Genomic DNA, 25,446 nt, shown 5'->3' with positions numbered 1-25,446 from the left:
CAGACATTCTACCTCCACGGAGCCATCTCTGACCTGATGCATCACACTACCTGACTGGTTTCTGTAGCTTGTATGGAGTAAGCACAGCCTTGGGAAGGGCGGATGAATTCAGAACAAACTGCAAAGAACAGACAAGCAGGCCCAACCAAGCAGGCCATAGGGTACTGTGCAGGAGGAGCAGTGTTAAAACGCACCATGTTACACTGCAAAACTGGTCAAATGTGTGTTAAAATGCAGACACAAAGGGGGTCACAAGCAGAAGAAGTCAACCAGGACAATACACGTCCCCACTCCTGACGTAGACAGGAAGTTAAAAGACAAATATAACAGCAGATCACAACAGCTTCCTTGTTGCTGGGAAAAAATGCGGCTTGTCAACCTCCTATAATCTAATGTACCATACTCTAGCTTCTACTGGTATCCCCTATCATCTAGCATTAACTCTGTTGTAGTTGTACTACAATCTACTGTGATCTGCTAGTAGAGAAGACTTGTGTGTGATATGTGACACTTTCTCACTGTGTTCAGTGAGCACAGTCTGGTTCCTGCATGCGTACAGTTAGACAGCAACAGATAAGGCTTGTGGCTCTCAAACAATCACACTTTCAGTTCTCCTTTTGCTAAATTTAAGCGGCGCTGCAGTGGTGAACCTGCCTGATGCTTCTGACACCACAGCAAGAAAACAAGGACCATGTTGTGTGATAACTCACTGCTTTGTTGCTCCATGTTGCTGGGAGTGTCTCCAGAGTCCTGGGGAAGGCCAACAGACCAGTAGGACATTCCTACTGGAGTCACTGGTTAATCACTACGAGAGCAGAGTTCCACCACAGGGAGGAGGCCCGGATCCTACTGTCACTCTGCACAAAGGACAAAAGCAGCCATGATGAAGAACAAACACACACCAAAACATCTTCTAACCATTAAATAGACAGAATTTAGAGCTGTGCAGCCCAAATGATACCAAATAGTTTTGAAAGATTGAGGAGCTGTGCTGGTATTTTTTGGATTGTTAGATGCTTATACATTTTTATATTTCATTACTAGGGGTGTACGATTCATCTACTACATCCATGTATCGATTTATATTCCTACAATCCAACTACATCGATAGGTACTCGCAAGTTGTCCTTCACGGGAGACGTATATCGATCCAATTGTATTGATACTAAGGATTTTTGCCTTGTATTTAAGGACAACAAACGTTATATGAAAGTGTTTTTTAGCACTTTTATTAGTAAAGAAATGTTGAACGTTACTCTCCAGAAATGCGCCAGCTTGCCAGCTCCGCCCTCTGCAGTGCCAGCACGCATCCATGGCGTGCATGTGGACGAACGGACTCCTCGCTCTCTCACCCGGTAACGGCGTGGAGGGAGATGAACTGCTGGCGCTGCGGTGCCGAGGAGCCGTCCACGGAGTTTTATTTTGGGAGCATTACATGAGCAGGCGCTATCAGTCCACTCGACAAGAGCGGCATCACCTACATTAGCTTTCCCCGGGCGCTGTAATTTTTTCATTCAGATAAAAATGACTTTCCTTTCCCCGTCATGATATCTACGTGAACGCAGCATCAGCCTCACGTATCCAGCCGGAGAGCAGACGGTCCACGAGGCAAATTATCACGACAGGAGTAAAGTAAAGCACAAAACAGAAATAGTTAAAAAACACATAGCTTTAAAAATGTTTTTCCAGATGTTTTCATGTATGAAAAGAGCCCAACTGAACACTGTAGGTGGACTACTGGATTACTATCAGCAGATTATTTAAACAGCTTTTGTAGAGGAATGATTGTTGTTAGCTATTTGATCACTATCAGCTGTTTGATCACTAACAGCTGTTTGATCACTATCAGCTGTTTGATCACTATCAGCTATTTGATTACTAACAGCTGTTTGATCACTATCAGCTGTTTGATCACTATCAGCTATTTGATCACTATCAGCTGTCGATCACTATCAGCTGTTTGATCACTATCAGCTGTTTGATCACTATCAGCTATTTGATCACTATCAGCTGTTTGATCACTATCAACTGTTTGATCACTATCAGCGGTTGATCTCCGTATTATTGATCTACCTTTTATACTGAAAATGAGGACAGAAGCAGCAGGTTAAACCACTGTTCATTTAACTTGAATAGAAGTTGGTTTATTATATTTTGGTGTTAAATATTGCACTGCCTTGTATCTTGAGAACTGAATCAGCAGGTCCTGCAGTTGTACTCTTTATTATTTTCAAATAAAAGCTGTATGTATTTGTAGGCGTGTGACGAAATATCGTTCCACGAAATATCGCAATATAAAACCGTGACGATATGCATTGTTGAGACAAAAGACTGAATGGCGTTATCAGGGCATAATAGGTACTACGTACATACGGGCTCCAGGGCTAAAGCAAAGCTGCAATGTCTTCCTGCTGCTATAATAAATGTATAATATTAATGAATAGGGGTGTAACGACACGTTTTTACAACGATATGATATGATTTCCATGGTTCCGATACCATTCAAGTACGATATTTAGCTCATCTAGAGCGATACGATACGACATGATTCAATGATTCAAATTTTTATTGCACTTACTAAGAGCAACGAGCGTATCGTCAACTCGTCTCTCCACCGCGGCCTCTCTGATCAGCTGTTCACTGGCTGCGCTGTGTGTGTGTGTGTGTGTGGGCATATTAAGGAGGCCTGGGTCACGGGTGGACATGGCTCTGGGTGTATGACACATGGGCAGTGTAACTGAAGCTGCGGCCGTGGCGTTGCGATTGGTTCAATTTTGGCAAGGGCAGACCAGATTTACTGCGCATGTGTTGTACCCCAAAGATATGACTTGTACTCAGCCTCCTTCCATAGGCCTTGCAGAGCAGCAGGAAGAAGCTGCAGCTTTGCTTTAGCTCCAGAGCCCGTATGTACGTACTACCTATTATGCCCTGATATCGCCATTTAGTTTTTTGTCCTCGACGATGCATATCGTCACGGTTTTATATCCGCGATATTTCGGGGCACGATATTTCGTCACACCCCTACTCCTTGCGCTTATTTTGCGCCCAGATTATGTGGCGCTTAAATAGCAAAAGTGGAATTGTACATGCCCTAAATGCACTTGTGTCATGCCCTTTAGACTATGTGCTATAGATGGTTTAAATAGGGCCCTTAAACTGGTTCGCCCCCACATTGGGTCATTTCTGTAGCATAGGTTTATCCAAAATAAGTGAGTTGGGTTCCAGACAGGAGGATAACCACAATTCTACCCTCTCAATTAAAAATGTTTTTACTGAAAACCACTTAGAGAGTTGGAGAGTTAGCCCAGATAGCTTGCTAACCTAGCTGCAAAATGCACACGATAAACAAAAACCATCAATTCATTTGTATCAAATCCAATCTTGATGTATTCAGCCCAAATAGCAGTAATCCAAATCAAAAAGGTGTGTTTTCAGACACAAAACCAGTCTTACACCCAAAATGCCCACTAACTCAAGAGAAACAAAATTAAAATTCTGAGTCCAAGAAAACCAAATGTCACTTATTATTACATTAAATGAGGATTCCAGATGATCGTGGTGTGAGGGTGAAAATGTGTGTATATGGGGGAGGATGAGTTTGAAATGTCCATTCCAATCTGATTGAGTCCAGTTCAGTTTATTGTGTGTGGGTTTTTGGGAGTTTGGGGAAAAAAAGAAAGGGAAGCCTGGAGAGTTGCAGTTTAAGGAGACTCTTAATGGCCCAACAAAGGCAAGGAGACCACAGTTACAACAGGACCAAAGTGAACAAAACTCTAGTCATCCCACCTGCTTCAGGGATCGGCACACCTCCAGAAAGAAAGTTTATGGAATCCAGCCGGTTCTTAGATCACTTGCTGCTCAGTTTACTTTTATATACAGTATGTCACTGTTTATTGTAAGAGCAAAGATGTCCAGAAACTGAATTAAAGCTGAAGTAGGTGAGACTGGAGCAAATATGATTAAAAAAAAGTTATTTTTATAAAACGGTCGCTATATCCTGATAGTAGTGCATGAGACAGGTAACCTCAAAAAATCCATGTTCTTCTGTGTCCCTCCGGTGTCCTCTGGTGCTCCTAACAGCATCTGCAAGATTTCACAGACCGGAGGAAAACAAGCAGTAAGAAGCTGATCTGAGGTCTACTGTCCAGCTGCCGTCTATGAGAGCGAACTCCGACCAAACGGTCAAACTAGGCAGCGCTGAATCAAATATGAATCATATTTCTGTTACGTTAATGTCTATTTCTCTCCTGTAAAGTTTTCAGAATCATCTTGTAGTGCACGTCTTTAGCTGTAAAATGAGAAAGTTTGTAACCCGACAGCCATTGTGAAATCTCTTGAAGGAAGAGAGGATTTTTTAAAGCCTGAAAATAGAGCCATGAGGAGGTGCAGAAGTCACACTTGAATTACTATAATGCTGAAAGGTTATTATGGGATTTTTTGCCCAATGATGCCAAACATATACTGCCTACTACAACTTTAAATCTTCAAATTATCTCCTTTAGCCACTCTTACTGTTCTCTCCCTGAATTTTTTTTTCAGTCAGTCCAGAATCTGAAAAAAATAACTATAGGTCCATTGCCAGGGCACATTGCTTGAATCTTCTCCTTGTGATTTTTTTTATGTAGTAGGAAAAACTTTACAGCTTCATTGCAAACTCTCCAAAAGGCCATACATAATTTGCAAAAGCCCAGGGTATGCCATAAATCTAGGTCAGCACATCCCCGAGCCACAGAAACTCTCAGAACGCCCAGTGGAGCTGCAGAGAAAGGGTCCGACAAACTCTTTAAAGCAGTATTTCTGCATTTCCTGGAGGATCTGACCCAGAGTGAGCAAAGATGCAGTGTCTCAAAATTTAATTCATCCTATGCTAAATCACTGTTTTCATGGAGACTGCAGTGACTCAAATGCCGTCCAACAGCAAATCTGGACATGGAAGCTGCTTACATGTTGTTGATTATGAGAAAAGGTGAAGCAACTAAAGACTGAAGAGGAATTCCAAGAGATATTCCAAAATGCTGTTCTGTAAAGTACTGCTCAACATCTGCAACGGATGACCAGCCACAGTCCTTGGAGGAGTATTAGCCTACAGAGGAGGCTGTATTCACATTTCGGATACATTTAATGCTCAGCTATAGACCTGAGTAGGGATGCACGATACCAGTATCGGGTATCGGGGTCCGATACTGTGCTCATGTACTCGTACTCGCAAAACGGCTCTGATACAACGGCACCGATACCACTTTACAGCAGCGCAACGGTAACCTCTCGTGCACCATCTTTCCTCATGTTCACCTTCCCGATCGGTGCGGGCAAGTCGGGCCGGTGGTCCACCTCAGCCAGCACACGCCGGCCCTCACTTTCAGTGCGCCACGGGGTTTTGCTCGCACCCTCTGGACTCATGCGTGCGTTAGACTCCTTGGTCAGTGTTGAAGACAGGTCATTAGGGTTGCTGACATCGCCACAGGACCCCTGGCGCCTTGTACGTGGGCCGCGACACGACGCGGTTGGGGCGCACTGAGGACAGTCCGCCCCGGTCGACAGTCACACTGGGAGCAGGGTGCGCTGTAAAGCTGCGGCGGCGAGTCACCTTCGCTCCGAGCCTTTCCAAGCAGACCTAGAGCCGGTCACGGCGCACACGCCTCGTATGCGGGACTCCCCAGCCTGCCGTGTGTCTGTTAACGAGGGTCCTTTTGGTACAGAGAAGTACTCGTATCGGTACTCGGTATCAAGGAGTACCAAATGTAAGTACTTGTACTCGTACTCGGTCTGAAAAAAAGTGGTGATCGGTGCATCCTAGACCAGAGCTCAGCGTTTTCACTTTGATATACAGTACATGGTCCAATAAAAGTGTGCATGCAATGTTGGGATTTTCAAGAACATTATGCTGAATGCTCCTGAAAAACTATGTCACATTAGCTGTGTCCACAGCATCTGTTAAGCGTTCATTCTCAAAAACGGAAGTTGGTGAAGACCAAACTGGGCAACACCCTGGACAAGAAAGACACTCTGATCTACTTCTTCTTGCCATTGGGAAGAACAGCCCCAATTAAAAAAAAGAGGAGGTCATAGAGACCCAAATGTTGACAACCCCACAGAGAAAATGGTAATCAACAAAAGCAAGACATAAGTAGAAGACATTCATTATAAATGTCATGAATAATATATAATCATAATCATCTGCAAAATATGATGTTTTAAGTGTTTTAGTGAGTTTATTCAGTTGTCTGTTTTAAACATAGGCTATCCACCTTATTCTCAGAGGCGTGCTGTAGAAATGATGATGGGCGTAACTTCCGGTGAGGTAGCAGAAGTAGCAGTAAGCTAGTTAGTCCCATAGGCTAACCATAGTGGCTAACCACCAACAGGGCGTCTTTGAAAAGTAATTTGCCTTCAATTTAGCAAATCCTGCTTTATTTTTTTTTTAACAGATATTTTAACTAATTAGGCCCCGAAGCACCAACAACGTCGACTAGCGGAGGCCCTATTGAAACTGTAGGAATTCTTCTTTTTCTTTTTTCATGCAAATTAATTGCCTTTTGAGGACCATGCCTGGCAGGGTCTGAAATTGGCACCCACCAAATTGGGGTAAATTGTTGGCAGTGGCGGGTAAAATAATCAGGACATCCATCACTTTGGCAGGCAGGGAAAACGCTGGGGTGGGAATAAAGAACCGTAGCTGTCCGCTTTCTCGGCATCTCATGCCTCCCTGACTATCGATTCCTCTGTATTGATGATTTCCGACAGTTACGCTGCACAATGACGCATACGCACACTGTATCACTCAGTTTGTTTTGGACCGGAGCCACGGCGGAGAGAAAAAAAAACGCTCAAAAGCGTTGCGCTACTAAACCTGAGGGGACGCACCCTATATCTCCCTGATAATGCTGCATTCTGAAAAACACATCTGTGTTGAAATCAGCAGGAGGAGAGTTAGTAACGTTAGCTGTTGGCACAGTCCTGATTGGCTAAATAGCAGCGCTACTAAGTTAACAGAGGTGCCATTGAGCTATTATCATGAGACGTTCACGGTCTGCTCAGCAAAATGACCGTTAGATGAAGGTAAATTACAACATTAACATGATGTGTTCAAATGCAATCTTGTAAAATTAAGTTTTTGGCGAGAAACTTGAATAAATCCAGTTGTTAGAAGGAGATGTTTTCACATCAATATAAAATAGATATTAGAGAGATAATTATGACCTGTTTAACTTCATAACAATTTAAGATTTTTTTTAAATCAAAGCAAATATTTAAATAATCATAATCATTTGAATTGTGTGTTTTTATGCAAATAACAACTATAGATGACAATAACAAAGTACAGTACTGTGTACAGTACCCTCAAATAGGGCTCCCTGAAAACTGCAGTGTAATTCCAACACTGTAATTTACCATGCATATAACGTTTATTATGTAAAATATATTGAACATTGAATAACATAAGATCTTAAATGTTATTCCTTCATTTAGCGCAGAGTTTTGAAAAGTGGCAGATCAAATTTCTGAGTGGCAGACAAAAAAACATACTTGTCTGATAGAGTGGCAGGCAGGCTGCTACCAGGGTGGACACCAGTTCTCATCCACTGTCAACTGGGATCGGCTCCACACACTCCTTTGGTTGGTCTTAGCTAATGCAGGCATCCTATGATTGAGCTTTTAGAATCCATTAAGGTTTAATTCACCTCACTTCACCAGCAGTAGAGCGTGAACGGGCTGCTGACCTTCATGCAGCAGTTCGGAACCTGTTCTTCCTTGATGTGTTTTTGAAATCAGTGCCTCTTTCTGGATTATAATAATGCCGAAAATAAAAAGTACTTCATGGAGTATGGAAAATATACTGAGTTATGTTTGACCAGTGAAAGTTATTTTAAAAATAATCAAATGTGGTATTAAATTCCACAGATTTTTAATACAGATTGGGTTTGTTTTTCCTCTGATGACAACATGGTGGCGTGAAAGCGCAACACCACATCACTCCTCGCGCTAATAGCTGCAGTTTAAACAGCAGACATGAATTATTATAACCACAGTTATTATCAGTCAACTCACCACATGGCTGAGAGGTCCAGAGGTCAGAGAGCATCACCAGAGGGTTCCAGAGGGTTCCAGAGGGTTCCAGCGGGTTCAGGTCCTCAGCAGCGGCAGACAGGCAGACAGACAGGCGGGCTGCTGCTGCTGCTGCCACAGAGTACTGTTCAGCTCAACTTCCTGATTCCACGATGCAAACTTTCAATCCAGACGAACACTGCGGTGTCAAGTCAGACCGAGTCACACTGGACAACGGAGGAGGCATTTCCGGTAATAATTTTCAAAATAATTCCCAACGCCCACGCATCCGGAAAAAACCTTTCATAATAAAACCTACAATTAAGTAAGATTCTTTGCAACAGCAATTCACACAGCAGGGAATAGAAAAGTCAAAGTAAGATAGGTGAAATAATGTAAACTTCAGTGACTCATGAACAAGGTTGGACATTGTTCTGGATGTGTTTCCTGTGCTGTTGTCCCTTTTCCCTCTCCAGGATCTGCCCAGGTGTGCCGCTCTCCTCAACGAGGTGCCCAGGGTCCTCATGTATAAACGGTACGCACGTACTAAAATGTTGCCGTACGCTGTGTTTGCACGTTCACGAAGCCGGAATGTATAAAAATCAACGTGACGTGAGAATGTGCGGACCGTAGCCGCAAACTCTAGACCAGGTCGTGAGAATGTGCGGGCCGTCCTCCAAACTCTGTCATCTGGCAGTGTCAAACTACAAACTACTGAAACTCGCTAAATGTGTAAAAATAATTTTACCACTCATTACTGAGGCTGTATTTATGATGTGGGATCAAAAATAAAACCCACATATTTCTTAACTAGTTTGCGCATAATGTTTAACATCACAAAGGCACAACAAAAACACATTTAAACTAATTTCCCAGAGATGACATGCCTTAATCACCGTGCCAAAAACAAAATCGCGTGCTGCACAATGTGGCAAACCACCGTGGTGAGCCTGTGTCCCCTGGAGCTACAGATGGATTAACCGGACCCTGGCACACCTAACAATGAGCCAATGCAGCAGCTATACGGCGCCGTTAGATGAGATACACAGAATGTAAAGCAACGAGGTGAATTGAGACAAACATTTATTTTTCAACAAGGTCTTTTAATATATGACTTATCCCACCAAGAACTCATTCATTCTTTTTAATTCGTTGCATTTAACCCTCCTATTGTCTTCCCGTCGACCATGGCAACTTTTGTCTTCCCGGGTCAAAATTGACCCAGGTCAAAATTGACCCAGTTTGTTTGACTGTTTCAAGGCATACTACACTGTAAATTATCACCCAATTCTGTATTACACCTTTTTGGCCAACTTCATTCTAACTTATTACCGCAAGTTTTACACTTTTTTTTAAAATTAGGGTATAAACCTAATTTCCGTGAAATTTTACCTATTTTTTGAGTAAAATAAGCAGAAATTATGACTATAGTTATTATTAGAGTAACATAATGTTGATGGATTATCACAGGCTGGTATATGTCCGAAGTTTAGTCAAAAACATTTTTTAAACCATTTAAATTTTTGAATGGGCAGCAAATAGTGACACCTATTGTCCGGTCTGGTTTGACTGTTTATGAAGAATAAACTATAAATTATCACCCAATTTTGTGTTACAACCCTTTTAGTCAACTTCATTCCAACTCATTAACCACAAGTTTTACACTTTTTGGGGAATTTATGGTCAATAAATGTAATTTATAGGAAATTATACCTAATTTTTGAGTAAAAAGACCCAGAAATTATGAATTATTTTGACTATAGTTTATTATCAGAGGAGCATAATGTTGATGGATTATCATAGGCTGATAAATGTCAAAGTTTGGTCAAAAAAAATCTTTTAAAACAATTTGATTTTTGAATGGCAGCAAATAGACACCTATTGTCTTCCCGGGTCAAAATATGACCGGGTCTGGTTTGACTGTTCATATAAGGCAGGTGCAGTATAAAATTATCAGCCAATTCTGTGTTACACCTTTTTAGCCAACTTCATTCCACTCATTACCACAAGTTTTACACTTTGTTTTTAAAATTCATGGTCAATAATCCTCATTTATAATGAATTAAACCTCGTTTTTTTAGGAAAAAACGCAGAAATTATGAATTATTTGACTTTACTCAAAATTGTAGGAACATATTTTGATGGATTATCACAGACTGGTATATGTCAAAGATTAGTCAGAATGTTATAAATATTATAATATTCAATGACAGCACATAATGACACCTTTTTAGCCAACTTCATTTCAACTCATAACCACAAGTTTTACAGCTCTTTGGAATGTATGGTCAATAAAGCCTCATTTACATGAAATTAATACCACTTGTTTTTGAGTAAGATAAACAGAAATTTAGTTATTTTGGATTATCACAGACTGGTATCTGTATGGAGTGCTGATTCTGCATGTAAACAGAATTAACGCTACGCTTCCGCAGATGCAATATGAACATGAACAGTAGGGGCAGTGTAGGGGCAGTATGGTGCTGTCTGTGACAGGGTCAGGGTCAGTAGGCACGTCAGCAGTGACAACAATGCAGAAAGTTTTGAAGACAAGCTAATAGACCAAGTCCACAATGACCTGCATCTGTAAAATGTGTCATTACTGCTGCACAGTAGCAATTATGCTTGTCAAAATAGCTGGCGACCGATCGGTAACCATTTTAGTAAAGTCGCGGTGCAGAACTCCTTCGTTGCACCAGACAAACTCAGCGTGGAAGCTGGTAGACACTGCGAAAGTCTACAGACTACAAGCAGCAGAAAGTGAAAAGCAGAGTGAAAGTGCCAGCAGACAATTTATTTCTGTCCATTGACTGCTGTTGTCCTACATGTTGTCCTCCACAGCTCTCTGCTTAGCAGCAGCATGGATTCTGCCCAGCACTTCCACATTTTCAAATCCAATTTGGGAGGCCAGAACGTCCGGCCTGAGAGACGCATCTGTAGAAATCTGTTTGGAATCGCAGTTTCAAATTTGCATTTCATAGGTTTGTTTTGCTTTCCAGACTTTCTAAAATCAATCTGGATACAATCTGGATATGTATTATTATGATGTACGTATATATCACAAAATGGATTTGGGCTGGCTGTCTGAACAAAGCCCATGGTGGGACAGGTACATCCAAGATGTGATGAGAACAGGTTTACACAGCTTTAGCTTTGAAGGTTGTGCTGAAAAGCACAATAGTGATACATTCAGTTTGTGTGTGTGGGCATGCGTGCATGCGTGCATGCGTGCGCATTTGTGTTGTGTGCGTGGCATGATTTTGTGTTGTCTGGAAGCTCTGGTTCCGATGTAGGAAAAAGTTGTGATAAAATCAGGTTTACACACCTGTAGCTTTGAAGATGTGTGTGTGTGTGTGTGTGTGTGTGTGTGTGTGTGTGCGTGCGTGTGAGAGTGTGTGTGTGTGTGTGTGTGTGTGTGTGTGGTTGTGCGCGTGTGGTTGTTCGTGTGTGTGTGCGCGTGTGTGTGTGTATGTGTGTTCATCTGCTGGAAATGTACAATGCCCACTATAGAGTATGGGTGAGTATTGCTGCTGTGTCTGTGTGTGTGTGTGTGTGTGTATGTGTGTGTGTGTGTGTGTGTGTGCGTGTGTGTGTGTGTGTGTGTGTGTGTGTGTGTGTGTGTGTGTGTGTGTGTGTGTGTGTGTGCGCAAGTGTGTGTGTGTGTGTGTGTGTGTGTGTACACATGCGTGTGGGTGCGTCCAAGTGTGTGTGTATGTGCGTGGTTGTGTGCAAGTGTGTTTGTGTGTATTCATGTGCTGGAAAACACAATAATGTGTGAGTACATGAGTAATGCGGCTGTGTGTGTGTGTGTGTGTGTGTGTGTGTGTGTGTGTGGTGTGGTGCGTGTGTATGCACGTGCGTATCTAAGGGGTGGTGTGAGGTGGTGTTTGAGGTGTGTGTATGTGTGTGGTTGTGCATCTGTGTGTTTATTTGCTGAAAACCACAATAGTGTGACACATTGCACCACCGGGTCAAAATTGACCCGGGAAGACAACAGGTGTTAACAAAATTGAATAAAATACCCATAATGCAACGAAAAATAGTAGTCCATTCATTTTTTTTGCAAAGACCATAGAAGGGAACCACCCATGTAATTTTGGGGAAATTACATGAAAGAAATCCATATTTATGATGAAATGAAGTTTGAAAACGGGTCAAATTTGACCCGAGGACAACAGGAGGGATATATATCTATATCTATTTTTATAGATATAGATATATATTGTATAGATATATCTATATATATCCTTCATTGTATTGACAATCTCTCTCTGTGACTCCAGCACAGCGTATAGTATATATTTAGTGAGGATTGCGGCCAGACCGGCGCCCCTCAGCAGTTCGGCAACGGGGCGCAGCTGACCGTAGCGCCTTCGGAAGCCTTCGGGAGCCTTCGGGAGCGCACGGTCAGCTGCTGTGGAGACGTTGCGTTTGTTACTGTTCCTGATGAAAGACCATCAAATAAAATATGTTTTCTAGCTTCCACCTCAGTAACAAACACTTCAATTTCACACGCTGTGAAATTCTTCTTTTTTGTTCCTTTTCCAGCGTGATTTGCCATCGTTATTTGTATAGTAAGTGACGCATAGGAGCGTGTTTATAGTCCATTTTGCATAGTTTATTATGGGAGGAGACAAGGCGGACCAAGTGGCTACGTGCAGCTGCGCTCAATTTCACGTCAATTAGGATGTATAAAGAGAAGGTGCGCAGGAAACAGGCGTACGCACGTTTTATACATGTGGAAATTTCTGTGCGTTACGTACTTTTCCAATTTTGTGAGTACGCCATCTTCCAGTGTGAAAGCTGCGCAGTCTTTTATACATGAGGCCCCTGGTGAACCTTAGATAGACTGCGTTGTGAAATAATGATGAATAAAGTGTCTCTTGGGTATTAATTATGATGATATTTTGCATAAAACAGTACCACATAATGTGGTGTGTAGCATTGGTCAATGCTATATCCCGCTATGAATCAAATGTCCTGTCATGTCTTCCCCACAGTCCTCTGGTTTGTGTGCAGACATTGACCTTTAACCAGGCCTTTCTTGTATAAAAGACACATTCCTACACATCAGATGCAAGGAATGACACACAAAGTGCATTTGATTTTCTTTATTCAGATTTCTATTTAAATACAAAACTAATGTGAGAAAAAATGCATAGACAGACTTGTTTCCCATGGGTGGATATAAACAAACACTCAAACATATATGTTGGTACAACGAAAAGTTAAAGTTGACACTATCCATCCAATGATGACATTGTTGCTGTTACAGTACTAAAATCTTACTGGCAAGGTAAATATTACCTTATCTGCAGGAAATAGAGTTTCCTTCCAACATTTGAAAGGGACGGCTTATTCTCCTCAGCAGAGAGAACATCCACGCCGATTGGACTGTTCTCAAGGCTATTAAATAGGCGTTATCAGTCGCCATAAGCCCAATAGATGTGGGTCAGTAGGGGCCTACTACACCCATTAGTAGGTTTTATCATCTATTCACAGGATAGATCACCGAAAGCAGGTATAAAAGACACAAACACAGCGACCTCAAGCGACATAGTAATTATGACAGGAGCTGAAGCTGAGGTCAGGTGCTGTAGTATAGACAGTGTGAAACTCCTTAAGGGGTGAAGTTGGGGGTGATGGATAGGAAAACAAAACACAGGGTTTTCACCCAGGAGACCGGAGTTTGCATCCCGTGTGAAACCAACAGTGTGTAGCTGTCCTTTGTGTTTGTAGTTATTTAAACCCAAGACATAATATTTCCCCTAAACTATGTTTTTTTTTTGCCTAAACCTAAGAAGTTTGTAGGGTTTTGTTGCTTAAACTAAAGAAGTTTTTAGTTTTATTGCCTAAACCTAAAGAAGTTGTAGTTTTATTACCTAAACCTAAATAAGTTGTTAGGTTTTATTGCCTAAACCTAAAGAGGTTCTAGTTTTGTTGCCTAAACGTAAAGAAGTTGTAGTTTTATTATCTAAACCACGAGATGTAGTTTTATTGCCTAAACCTAAAGAAGTTGTAGTTGTATTACCTAAACCTAAAGAAGTTGTAGTTTTATTTCCTAAATGTAAAGAAGTTGTAGTTTTATTATCTAAACCAAGAGATTGTAGTTTTGTTGCCTAAATCTAAAGAAGTTGTAGTTTTGTTGCCTAAACCTAAAGTAGTTGTAGTTTGTTGCGTAAAACCTAAAGAAGTTGTAGTTTTGTGGGTCCTGAAACCTAAATAAGTAATTTTGTTTGTGTTCAAAACGTGATGTTTCATTCAGTTTTACATGTTAGAACATTTTCCTTTTAAGTTTTACTTTCACTTTTACAACGTAGTAGGCGTAGTAGGCCCCTTCTGACCCACATCTATGGTGCTTATAGCGACTGGTAACGCTATTTAATGGCCTGATAACAGTTGAATCGGGTGCAACATCAGAGAGAGAATAAGTGCTTGGAATTAGAAACAAAAAGTATCTGCATACATCAGCTACTCAACAATTACAAAAATAAACAGTATTTCTTTCTCTGACCTTCCCACATGGTTCTATGCAAGGAGATCTGATGAAATTTGAATGGAATTCATATGCAAAATGCTATATTTGTTGATTAATCACTATGTTTTGTGCATTTACTATATGTATCTCATGCTTTAAGAGCTGGACTAGACAGGCAAAACAAGGTATCATTAGAACTACTGGAGTATTTCTTGAATACTCTTTGGTGAGAGACATCCCAGACAGTCGACATGAAAGAAAAAATCATCTCCCTCCACTATTTGTGTAATAAAAAAGTTGGACTCATTGAGTTCTGGTTAGGGGCCCATAAAGACTGGGGCTACCCTGGAAGACTGGGACACTATTCTATTCTAATTCTCAAAGGTGAGTGGGTCTGCGGCTCATTGAGGAACCATAGTAATTGAACTTGAAGGTTTATTATTACTTTAGAAAGCACTAGGTCCAATTATTGGACCTTTTCAGAGCTTTCAGCCACATCTCATTGGTTTCATCAGCAGATGAAGTTTCTGCAGTTGTTGTGGAGATGGTTCAGTTATCATCTCATATAGAATTTTGGTCACTTGATAATAAGTGGTTATAGGCCTATATGGAAAGAAGACAGTCACCCTTGTCTTAGGTCAAAGATTAAAGCTTCAGTAGGCAACAATATTTTAGCATCATTGGGCAAAAATTCCATAATAACCTTTCAGCTTATTGTAATTCAAGTTTTCTGAGAGAAAACTAGACTTCTGCACCTCCTCATGGCTCTGTTTTCAGGCTTTAAAAAGGACGGAAGACATTGACCAATCACAGGCCACTTCAGAGAGAGAGCGTTCCTATTGGCTGTGGTCCGGCTGGTGGGCGGTGCTTGGTATTTCCCCCAAGAGCTCTCAACATGAATGCCGGGTCACAAACTTTCTCATTTTACAGCTAAACCGTGCACTACAAGATGATTCTGAAAACTTTACAGGAGAGAAATAGACATTAACGTAACAGAATATTGATTCATATTTGATCAGTGCTGCCTAGTTTGACCGTTTCATCGGAGTTCACGAGTGATTGACAGCCGGCTCTCAAAGACGGTTGTTGGACAGCAGATCCCATGTCAGCTCTGACTGGTTGTTTTCCTCCAGTCTTTGAAATCTTGCAGATGCCGTTAGGAGCACCATAGGAGACAAAGGCACATGTTTTTTTTACCTGTTTCATGTACTACTGTCAGGATATAGTGACAATTTTATAAAAATAACTTTTTTGAATCATATTTGCTCCAATCTCGCCTACTTCAGCTTTAAGGGATCTCAGTCACTGAAAGGGTAACTTATAGGGTAACTCTACCTGGACCCTATTTTCCCCTGTTTTTGTGTCTAACACTGTAATGCTGTAGACGGCAGCTGCTCACGGGCTGTGATATGGTGCTATTGGGGCAAGCTGGCGCCGTCATTTACGTCCACTAAAACTGCTTCTTTTTTGCCATGACAGGCTCTGATTGTTATTATAAGTGTCTGACATTATGGAAAAAGTCTCGCTCAAGGAGAAGTCTTGTTCTGAAATCTGGCAAGGTGACGTGTTGCCGGAAGACATAGCTTAGTTTTATCTAAAAGATTTTCAATGTCATGGCTGAATCAAGTTCAGAGTTTACAAAGTTTACGGATATTCAGATTTCACAGCGAGACTTCTTCTTGAGCGGGACTCGGACACAATAACAAACAGACAGGATCTCAAGTGAAAGGTAAGAAAACGGTTTTATTTCTCTGTAGGGTCCTTTCCATAATGTTGTCAAGACACTTACAATAACAATCTGAGGCTGTCAGTGGCAAAAACAGCACTCTTAGTGGACGCAACGTTACATCGACGCGACTCACTTGCCCTTGCAGCTTGTTTAGCGGCTGTAGGTTACAGCGTTCTCCCTCAACACTGGACCAATTTCAAAAATTGTCGTCCCCATTAGTCACTTAGACACAAAAACATGGGAGAATGGGGTCCAGGTTGAAAAAAGGGAAATTACAATTTAATGCAGAGTCAGGAAACATAAACTAGTAAGAAGGTAAAAAAAGAACGTTTGCAACAGGTCCACTCTGTGACAACGGGTACAAGGAATGGATCTTAGCGCTCTACTACAAGGAACAGGACAGAACTACAGGGACGCTACATCAGAGAGAGAGCAAGGACCCTGGACAAGAGACTGAATGAACAGGAAGAGACAACATGATCTGTGAACATCAGACCAAAACCGCTCTCACAGCATCCACTGAGAAGAGGTCATGGACCAGGAGTCAGTGGACGACCGGAGAAAGATCAAGGAGGACATTCACATCTGACACCAGAGACCATCTTTGATCAGAGACGGAGGTTACCATGTCCCCGCACATACAACACTAAACCATCTTTGTGACAAGTGAGCAATCTCCATCCACTGATGAAGGCCACCAGATGTGGCTGAAAGTTCTAAAAATGTCCCAATAAGTGGATCCTTTTTTATGTCAAATGATCGTATCAGTGCTTTCGTACTTTTTTAGTACTAGTTTGGGTATTTTCCTTGAAACTACTCTGTTGTTTGGTACCAATTATAAGTCAAATTGGAATTTCATTGAAATTTAAACCCAAGTAAATATTCATTAATTATTCATTTATTATTGGAGACTTTATTCATCATATATGTTGAATTATATGCTTGTGCTCTATGGGTTAAGCCAGCAGTTACTTGGAATAAATTGTTATAATTGTACCAACTGAACACTGTCTGTATTTTCCCCATAAATACTGTGGTACCAAATCACATACTTACAGTGAGTCCGGGGAGCTTCTGAATAAATAATTATTAAAATACAAACCTGTAAAATAGAGTATTAGCCGTTTTGTATAGTGACATTACTGAAGCTGTTGAGTAGAAGCCTCTCTCACCTCCAGCATATCATAGAAGAGGCGAACAAACGCTGACTCTTCCTGGGCTCTGATATACTGTATTTAGACTAACTGATATATATTAGACTAACCCTAATCTCGACATCATGAGCACGACTGAAGACAAAGAAGGAGTGTGTGGGTTGGAGAGGATTGTGACACGATGGACATCTCAGCCAGTTCTTCTCACAGGATTTCACTCAGTTTGATGGTCACTGCTTTCACCTCCGAGTACTCAGCCAGAGCATACTCTCCACTGAGAGGACAGAGATGACACACAAGAGCCAGGTTAGTTCGAGAATACACAGGGAACAACTGAAGAATATGAAATATGAAGAAACCGTGATGCTACTCACAGCTCTCGTCCGTTGCCTGACATCTTATACCCTCCAAAGGGGGTCTGAGCATGAAGGGCGTTATAGCAGTTTATCCTTAATAAGGATAGGGAGAGAGAGAGACAAGACAGACATGTTTTCTTTGAAAAAATAAATACTGTATATCCTGAGTTTATCCATCTCCCCGATCTTCAGAACCTGCCATATTTATGTGGGGAGAAAAATCAATGGGCAATATTAGCTGCAAAATATGTTGACTGTTGCCACAGAATAAGATGTGCTACAAGCTCTGAACATGTTTCTGAAAGAATACATCTGTAAAATAATGTGTGATCAAAATGTATTTGGTATATTGTGATTATTTGTGATTATTTCTTTTGAATTGTAATTATTCATTAATATGTAATTTAGCTTTGGCAATAATGTAACCTGAACATTCATGTAAATGAAGTTTATTTGAATTTGAATTTGCGAGAGACAGACAGACAGACAGACAGACAGAGAGACAGAGAGACAGAGACACAGAGAGAGAGAGAGAGAGAGAGAGAGAGAGACAGACAGATAGAGACACAGAGAGAGAGAGAGAGACATAGACACAAAGACAGAGAGACAGACAGAAATCGAGAGAGAGAGAGATACAGACAGAGAGACAGAGACACACAGAGAGAGACAGACAAAAAGACAGATAGAGACACAAAGACAGAGAGAGAGACAGAGACACAAAGACAGAGACAGGCCAAAATAATTGCAATTCACGATGTTATCCCAATAATCATCAAAATATGGTTAAAACTCTTTTGGAATGCTGGAATCACTCTACTTTACATTTTGTTGAGAAACAAATAGTTTTATTGAATCCCAGACAGGACACACATCTTTTTTTAGTGAAAAAACAAACAAACACTCTTAACCCTTCCTCGGGTCAAATTTGACCCGTTTTCAAACTTCATTTTATCATAAATATGGATTTCTTTCACCTAATTGCCCCAAAATTACATGAACGGTTCCGTACTATGGTAGGTCAAAATTGACCCGGGAAGACCACAAAAATTAGGTATAATTTCATATAAATTAGGTTTATTGATCATAAATTTAAAAAAAAGTGTAAAACTTGTGGTAGTGAATTGGAATGAAGTTGGCTAAAAAGATGTAACACAAAATTGGGTGATAATTTATAGTGTATGCTTTATAAACAGTCAAAACAGACCGGGTCAATTTTGACCCGGGAGGATGATAGGTGTCACTATATGCTGCCATTCAAAAAATTGAAATGGGTTAAAAAAAAAAAACTTCCGACTAAACTTTGACATATACCAGCCTGTGATAATCCGTCAACATTATGTTACTCTGATGATAACTATAGTCATAATTTCTGCTTTTTTTTTTACCTAAAAAATAGGTATAATTTCACAGAAATTAGGTTTATTAACCTTAATTTAAAAAAAAAAAAAAAGTGTAAAACTTGTGGTAATAAGTTGAAATGAAGTTGGCCGAAAAGGTGTAATACAGAATTGGATGATAATTGATAGTGTATGATTTAAAAACCGTCAAACCAGTCCAGGTCAATTTTGTCCGGGAAGACAAACGTTGCATTGTCGACGGGAAGACAACAGGAGGGTTAAATAAGGTAATCATAAATCATATGGTCCCCCTGCATAAATAAAGGATAAATGAATAAATAGCAACATTGTGTGAGTCTGTCCTTTCTTACATGATAATTCCTGCATTATTTAAATCAGGCTCTATTTTCACTTCTCCACCATGATAGCGATAGTCAGCTCACTCATGAGGGAATTCACCATTTTCCCGATAATGGAAATTCACCACGCTCAACTTATTGTGTTTTTTTCGTGATCCGTGATTAAATCCTTATTGCATATCCCATCCCTAATTGAAGGTCAGGAGGAGTCAACCTTCCTGTTCCTTATCTTTGCTTGTTGAGTTTCTAATGTTCAGAATGATAGGTGTGTGAATATGGACAGCAGAAATTGGTTGAGTAAGAAAGGCACATTGATAAATCTTGTGAATCTTGTATAATGATCATGTAGCAGGTGCAGCAGCCCCTCACATCACTTCATTAGTTCATGCCTGAATTTTTACTCCATGATGTTGTTGAAATAAAATGTTCATTTTAATTTTGAAACAATAATAAACAGGGAAATCAAATGCCTCAAAATATGCCCCCCCCCCCCCCCCCCCCCCCCCCCCCACCCTCCACCCCCACTGGTCAGGACTATGAACGCGGACTTACCAGACAGTGCCAGTCTCCAGGGCTGCAGACACAGACAGAGCTCTGTCCATACTCGTTGTGAAGACTCCAGACACCAGGCCATACTGTGAGCTGTTTGCTCTCTCTATGGCCTCCTGCTGGCTTTTAAAGCTGAATATACACTGCACCGGACCGAAGATCTGAGAGGGGACAGATATCAGTAAAGACTAGTCATGTGTAAAGAGAAGTGAGTCACATTGTGCAATTCAAATATCTTTGTTTGCTGTCCTCTCTGACTGCCATTCATATAAAATAAAAAAAACATAAATGTGTAATATAAACTATATATGAATAAAATAGCTGGACTTGGTTAAGAAATGAATAAACAGCATAGAAAAACATGTGCAGTCCAATATGAATGTGTCTGTAAATCAGGTGTGCTTTTACACAAATGTATTTCCATTATCATTTTCATTATTTATTAACAACATAGAAGAATACTGTTTTGTAGAGCCCATTGCTTGTAATGGTACCATGACAGACAGCAACACATACCGTAGCTTGTGATACTAATGCATGTGAACGATAGCCTACTATTGTCATATGAAGAAAAGGATTTAAAAAACCAGAGGATCAGATGTGTATCCATAACTTCTGGAAGAAATATCAAGATATCAATATGTCGGTGTGAATATTTGGTACATTTGTGTACAAAATGAATATAGAATAGTTCCTATTGAGCTGAAGCCATAAAAACATGGTGTCATGGATATAAATATTTGAATCTGTGTTAGCCTCAATGAGGTGCTAGAACAGTAGATATCTGTGTGAGACTGTCATACAGTGTGGACTAATGTAAAGACACATAATCTGGACTTCATCTATTCATAGTTGCTCTATTCTAGAGTTTTGTATTCTGAAAATACAGGAAAAACACTGACCCACATACAGGTATTACAGTAGGACTGTCTCGACTAGGGATATATGGCCCACATATGCAGCCCCATATCTTTAATTTATATGGTAACCAACGGAGGCAAAGGTTGTTAGGGATAGCGAAGAAAGTTAAGAGGCCAGGCTGCTGACCACCACTCACCTTGGTATTCTCACAGCCTAAACCCACACACCTTCAAGATAGACGCAGAATGTAACCTGAGTGTGTCAATCTAAACTGGATCGTGGCCCCCAACAGACATTGCACCAAGCACCAAGCGACACATACAACCAGACAACATAGTCTGAGATGTGACAGCAGAAACCAAAAAGGGAGCAGCCAGGCAATGTCATCCAACGACGCCCCTGTAGAGTTAGTCTAACAGCCCTGACACACCAGGAATGCCAGGAGCGCATGGCGGCTGCGTGGCGTGGCGGCTGCGTGGCGTGGTGTCTGCGTGATTCACGCATCGGGCGTTCACACCAGCTGCGTTTCAGCTGCGTGTCTGCTGCGTGTCTGCTGCTGCAGCTGCTGCTGTCAGCCCTTTCTTTCTACATAGAGTTTGCCTTTTAATGGCCATTTCATTTCATTATAAATATCATTTATATTTATTTTAGACTGAGAGAGGTTAAAAAACGTGTGGTAATTTTGGTGAAACAAGGACATTACAGTTCCTAGCATCCCTTTGGGAAAACTGCAGGCACGGAGGTTATCCAGACCATGATCCAACGACTGCACATTGGCCAGTAGGATGTCTAGCGTACAATTAACGGCACAGCAAGCCATATTATGTCCCCATACTGTATGAACAATTCTCCAAAAAGGACCAACACCACAGAGGTCAAGTTTAGACTCGACTCGACTGACTAGAATTAGCAGAGGTGATGCCTAGCAGAGGTGATGCCTAGCAGACTGCGGCTAGCAACCAGTGACGGCACCACCTGTCACTCAGAGCGGCCACGCCCTTAATTATGCATAACTTTAAAGGTCCCATATTGTAAAAAGTGAGATTTTCAGGTCTTTTACATTATAAAGCAGGTTTAAGTGCTATATAAATACTGTTAAACTATCAAAACGCTCAATATACGGAGAAATACACACAGCCCGTATTCAGAAATTGCTTGTTTGAAACAAGCCGTCAGGATTTCTGTCCATTTGTGATGTCACACATATACAATATTTAGACCATTACACGGTTTAAACATAAACATTCAAAATGTGTCCCAGTTTATTTTCCTGTTGCAGTTGTATGTGAATGACATCAGCTGACAGGAAGTAAACATGGACCAAACTGTTGCCTCAGCAACGCAAATCACTTGCAATTCCATTGAAATGCACTAATACGGATAGCTTTCAGACAGAGGGTAAATACAGGTATATTCAGGCAGACAGTATGAGGAAAATAATAAAGTGTTTTTTGAACATTACAGCATTGTAAACATGTTCTAGTAGAAACACAAAATACAAGTATGAACCTGAAAATGAGCACGATATGGGACATTTAATGGGCCCTTTCACACAGAAGTGGCAAACAGCACCACTGCGCTTTGAAACCCATTATTTACAATGGCTTGCGTGGCGCAACAAATTTTAAATCATGACCTGACCATGTGGTTTAAACACTGTACAAATAAAGTCTTTTTATGTGAGGACTATGGAAGCCCAAGTTTTCTTTCCTCCCCAGTGTTGACTGTGCAGCCTGCCTCTCTGCACTGTGTATGGTGTAATTAAAGCACTGTTCCACTGGGTGTCAGGCTTTACTTTCACACACTGACACTATCCACCCTCCTTGTCCATGTCAGATTCATTTGTAATGAATTGAAACAAGTTGTACCTCTTCCTTGGCGATACGCATGTGGTCTTTGACCCCAGAGAAGATGGTGGGTTGAATGAAGAGGCTCTTCTCGCCCAAAGCTGCTCCTCCATACTCCAGCCTGGCTCCCTCCTCCTTCCCACTCTCTATCAGATCCATAATCTTGTCAAACTGCTGCCGGTCAATCTGGGGCCAGCATCAGCCGGGCAATTAGACAAGGGAAAAGGAGACACTTTAATGTTAGGGGAATCCTACATTTTGGGAAATTCACTTGTTTGCTGTTGTTAACCAGAGTCAAATGACACATTTGGATTAATATCACTTTCATTGTTGTTTGCCAGCACAGAGATCGCACCAAGGTGTTCAGCCCAATTTAGCTCAAATGTGTTTAAGTTAAACCAGGGGTCAGCAACCTTTACTATCAAAAGAGACATTTTAGGCAAAAAAACAAAACAAAACAAATCTGTCTGGAGCCGCAAAACATTTGATCTTTGTGATGAAGGTAACACAGTTTATAGTCTAGTATGTAGTATATAAGTCTAATGCAGTGAGGGCCAAAGAGACAATGTACTACAGAGTATTAGGGCCACATTGAGGGAAAAACAATCAGAGATTTCCAGAATAAAGTCATAATATTCCGAGAAAAAAGTCGTAATATTACAAAAATAAAGCCATAACTTAACGAGAAAAAAAGTCGTAATATAACGAGAATGAAGTCATAACTTCACGAGAAAAAAGTTGTAATATTACGAGAATAAAGTCATAACTTTACAAGAAAAAATTGAAAATAGCATTTAAAATTGCTACTTTATAATATTATGACTTTATTCTCATAATATTCCATTCATCATACTCCATAGAGTATAGTGGGCCTACAGGTAGTGGGCCTTTCAATATTAAACTTACAATGTGACAATGTGCCAGGTGTCACTCGTAGTTCTGAGCCTTCAGAGAATTATCACCTATACCTGCAGCTGCCCTCAGCTCTACAGAGCTTTATAGCAAGTTTCAGCTCATTGTTTAGGCAGTGTTAAAACATGTGAACATATTCTGTGACCACATAGTGTGACAAAAAGGGGCGCTGTTATTCGTACGTGCTTGTTGTTGCTATTAACATTATTCAGTCTATAACATGGGAAGTACCTGACGATATTTAGATGCTGGGTCACATTATCTGATGTCAGAAAGGGGGACACCTGTAGATTCTGCGTTTTTTCACATTAGACTGCGTGCTTTTCCCAATTATAGCCCGACCACACTGTCGTAGGGAATCGACTCTGATCGGGAACGATAAGTGTCGTGTGCGAAAATCAATCTTTTTATCGCGTGTAGTGTGTCATATTACACGACAACCGACGCCGCGTCTGGGACACCTCACGATGCCTCACAACGCCTCACGACGCCTCACGACGCCTCACGACGCCTCACGATGTTTGATTTTTTTTGCTTTCCATGACGTGTTCTGTCAAGGCCATGTATTTGACCGGCTGAGCACAGAAGCACACAGACCTTGAAAACCTAAAAAACACCGCTGACCTTGCGTCTTTGCGTATGGAACATCCCGTTGCGCGCCCGCTTTCTCTTCTCCCTGTGAATTATATTTGTATTGTTTTCCCCTGGAGCCTCGCAGGCCCCTTTACATGGTCAGGCCCGGGGGTTTGAGCCCCGGTAAGCCTGTATATTAAGGGGAACAGGGGACCTACATGTAGTCTGTCATGTGTCGCGGCCAAGTCACGACAAGAATTTATGACTCTCAATCGTCTAATCTGACAGAGTGACCACCGTATCCAAAATCAAAAATATCATGTAATCTGATCCTGGCATAACGGAGGTGGGGAAGTTAACCAGATGAAAAAAACTGAAGTTTGCCATATCAACTTAGAGGTAATAATATGTTAATGGTGTGTTCACAATTTGTTTTGCTGCCCCCCAGTGTCCAAAACAGAATCAGTTGTTGCAGGTTTAGGCACAGCTTGTCTGTTCGTACTCTATGTTGACTGTGTGTTCCTACCTGTGGCCCGTGTGATGTCTGAGGGTCCAGTGGGTCTCCTATGACAATCTTCTTGGCGTTTTCTATGCTGCGACGCACAAACTCCTCATAGATACTGTCCTCCACAAAGATACGTGATGCAGCCGTGCAGCACTGACCCTGGTTATATAAAGCTCCTTTCTGGGTTTCCTCCACAGCCAGCTGCACTGTAGACACACACACACACACACACACACACACACACACACACACACCACTCTAACAACATTTTTCAGGAGAAAATGACACCTTCTCTACTCAGTCTATGATGTTTAGTGCAGTTGATGGTGAGCTGACAAGCAGTTACATTTTTGATGTACCCACTTTCCCTCTGTCTGCTTTGTCATTCCAAATGTCACTACCTGTAGTTGGTGATAGCTGTCATAACTATAACCAACCTTAATTCATTATATCAGAGAATTAGAAGTACTGTATTTTGTGGGTAATATTTCTGTCACTATTTTTCTTGTTCTGCGAGAGGAGGATGACGTCACCATTCTTAATCCCACCTTCAAAGCTCTGATTAGCTCGCTTTGTTTTTGTTTCAGCCGGGGAAGCAGCTGTCAACGAGCATCAGGCCTAGTTGATTCTCAGTGAACGTGTCATAGATACTTTACTTTCAATATAAGAACATACAAAAACATACTCCTGGCAGCATAACATGTTCATGTAGGATGATTCTAGATCAGGTCTGTAACCTG

At 41.1% G+C, this 25,446-nt stretch overlaps 2 protein-coding genes across 2 annotated transcripts in view; both read right to left on the bottom strand.

Annotated features, from left to right (window-relative positions):
* Positions 1-8,280, bottom strand: part of lrrk1 (leucine-rich repeat kinase 1) — a 115,899-nt gene extending 107,619 nt beyond the window's left edge. Inside the window, 2 exon segments of the mRNA XM_037747324.1 lie at positions 711-857; positions 8,050-8,280. Of these exon segments, the coding sequence (XP_037603252.1) occupies positions 711-780 (70 nt within the window). The 5' untranslated portion in view covers positions 781-857; positions 8,050-8,280.
* Positions 8,281-16,249: 7,969 nt separating this feature from the next.
* Positions 16,250-25,446, bottom strand: part of aldh1a3 (aldehyde dehydrogenase 1 family, member A3) — a 34,031-nt gene continuing 24,834 nt past the window's right edge. Inside the window, 5 exon segments of the mRNA XM_037754843.1 lie at positions 16,250-17,681; positions 17,782-17,856; positions 20,012-20,169; positions 22,738-22,902; positions 24,728-24,912. Coding sequence (XP_037610771.1) covers positions 17,612-17,681; positions 17,782-17,856; positions 20,012-20,169; positions 22,738-22,902; positions 24,728-24,912 — 653 coding nt within the window. The 3' untranslated portion in view covers positions 16,250-17,611.

This window comes from Sebastes umbrosus, chromosome 2 (assembly GCF_015220745.1).
Source record: "Sebastes umbrosus isolate fSebUmb1 chromosome 2, fSebUmb1.pri, whole genome shotgun sequence".
In the NCBI taxonomy this organism is placed as follows: Eukaryota; Metazoa; Chordata; class Actinopteri; order Perciformes; family Sebastidae; genus Sebastes; species Sebastes umbrosus.
Note: the sequence above shows the minus strand (reverse complement) of the source record. Positions and strands in the feature narration are given on the sequence as shown.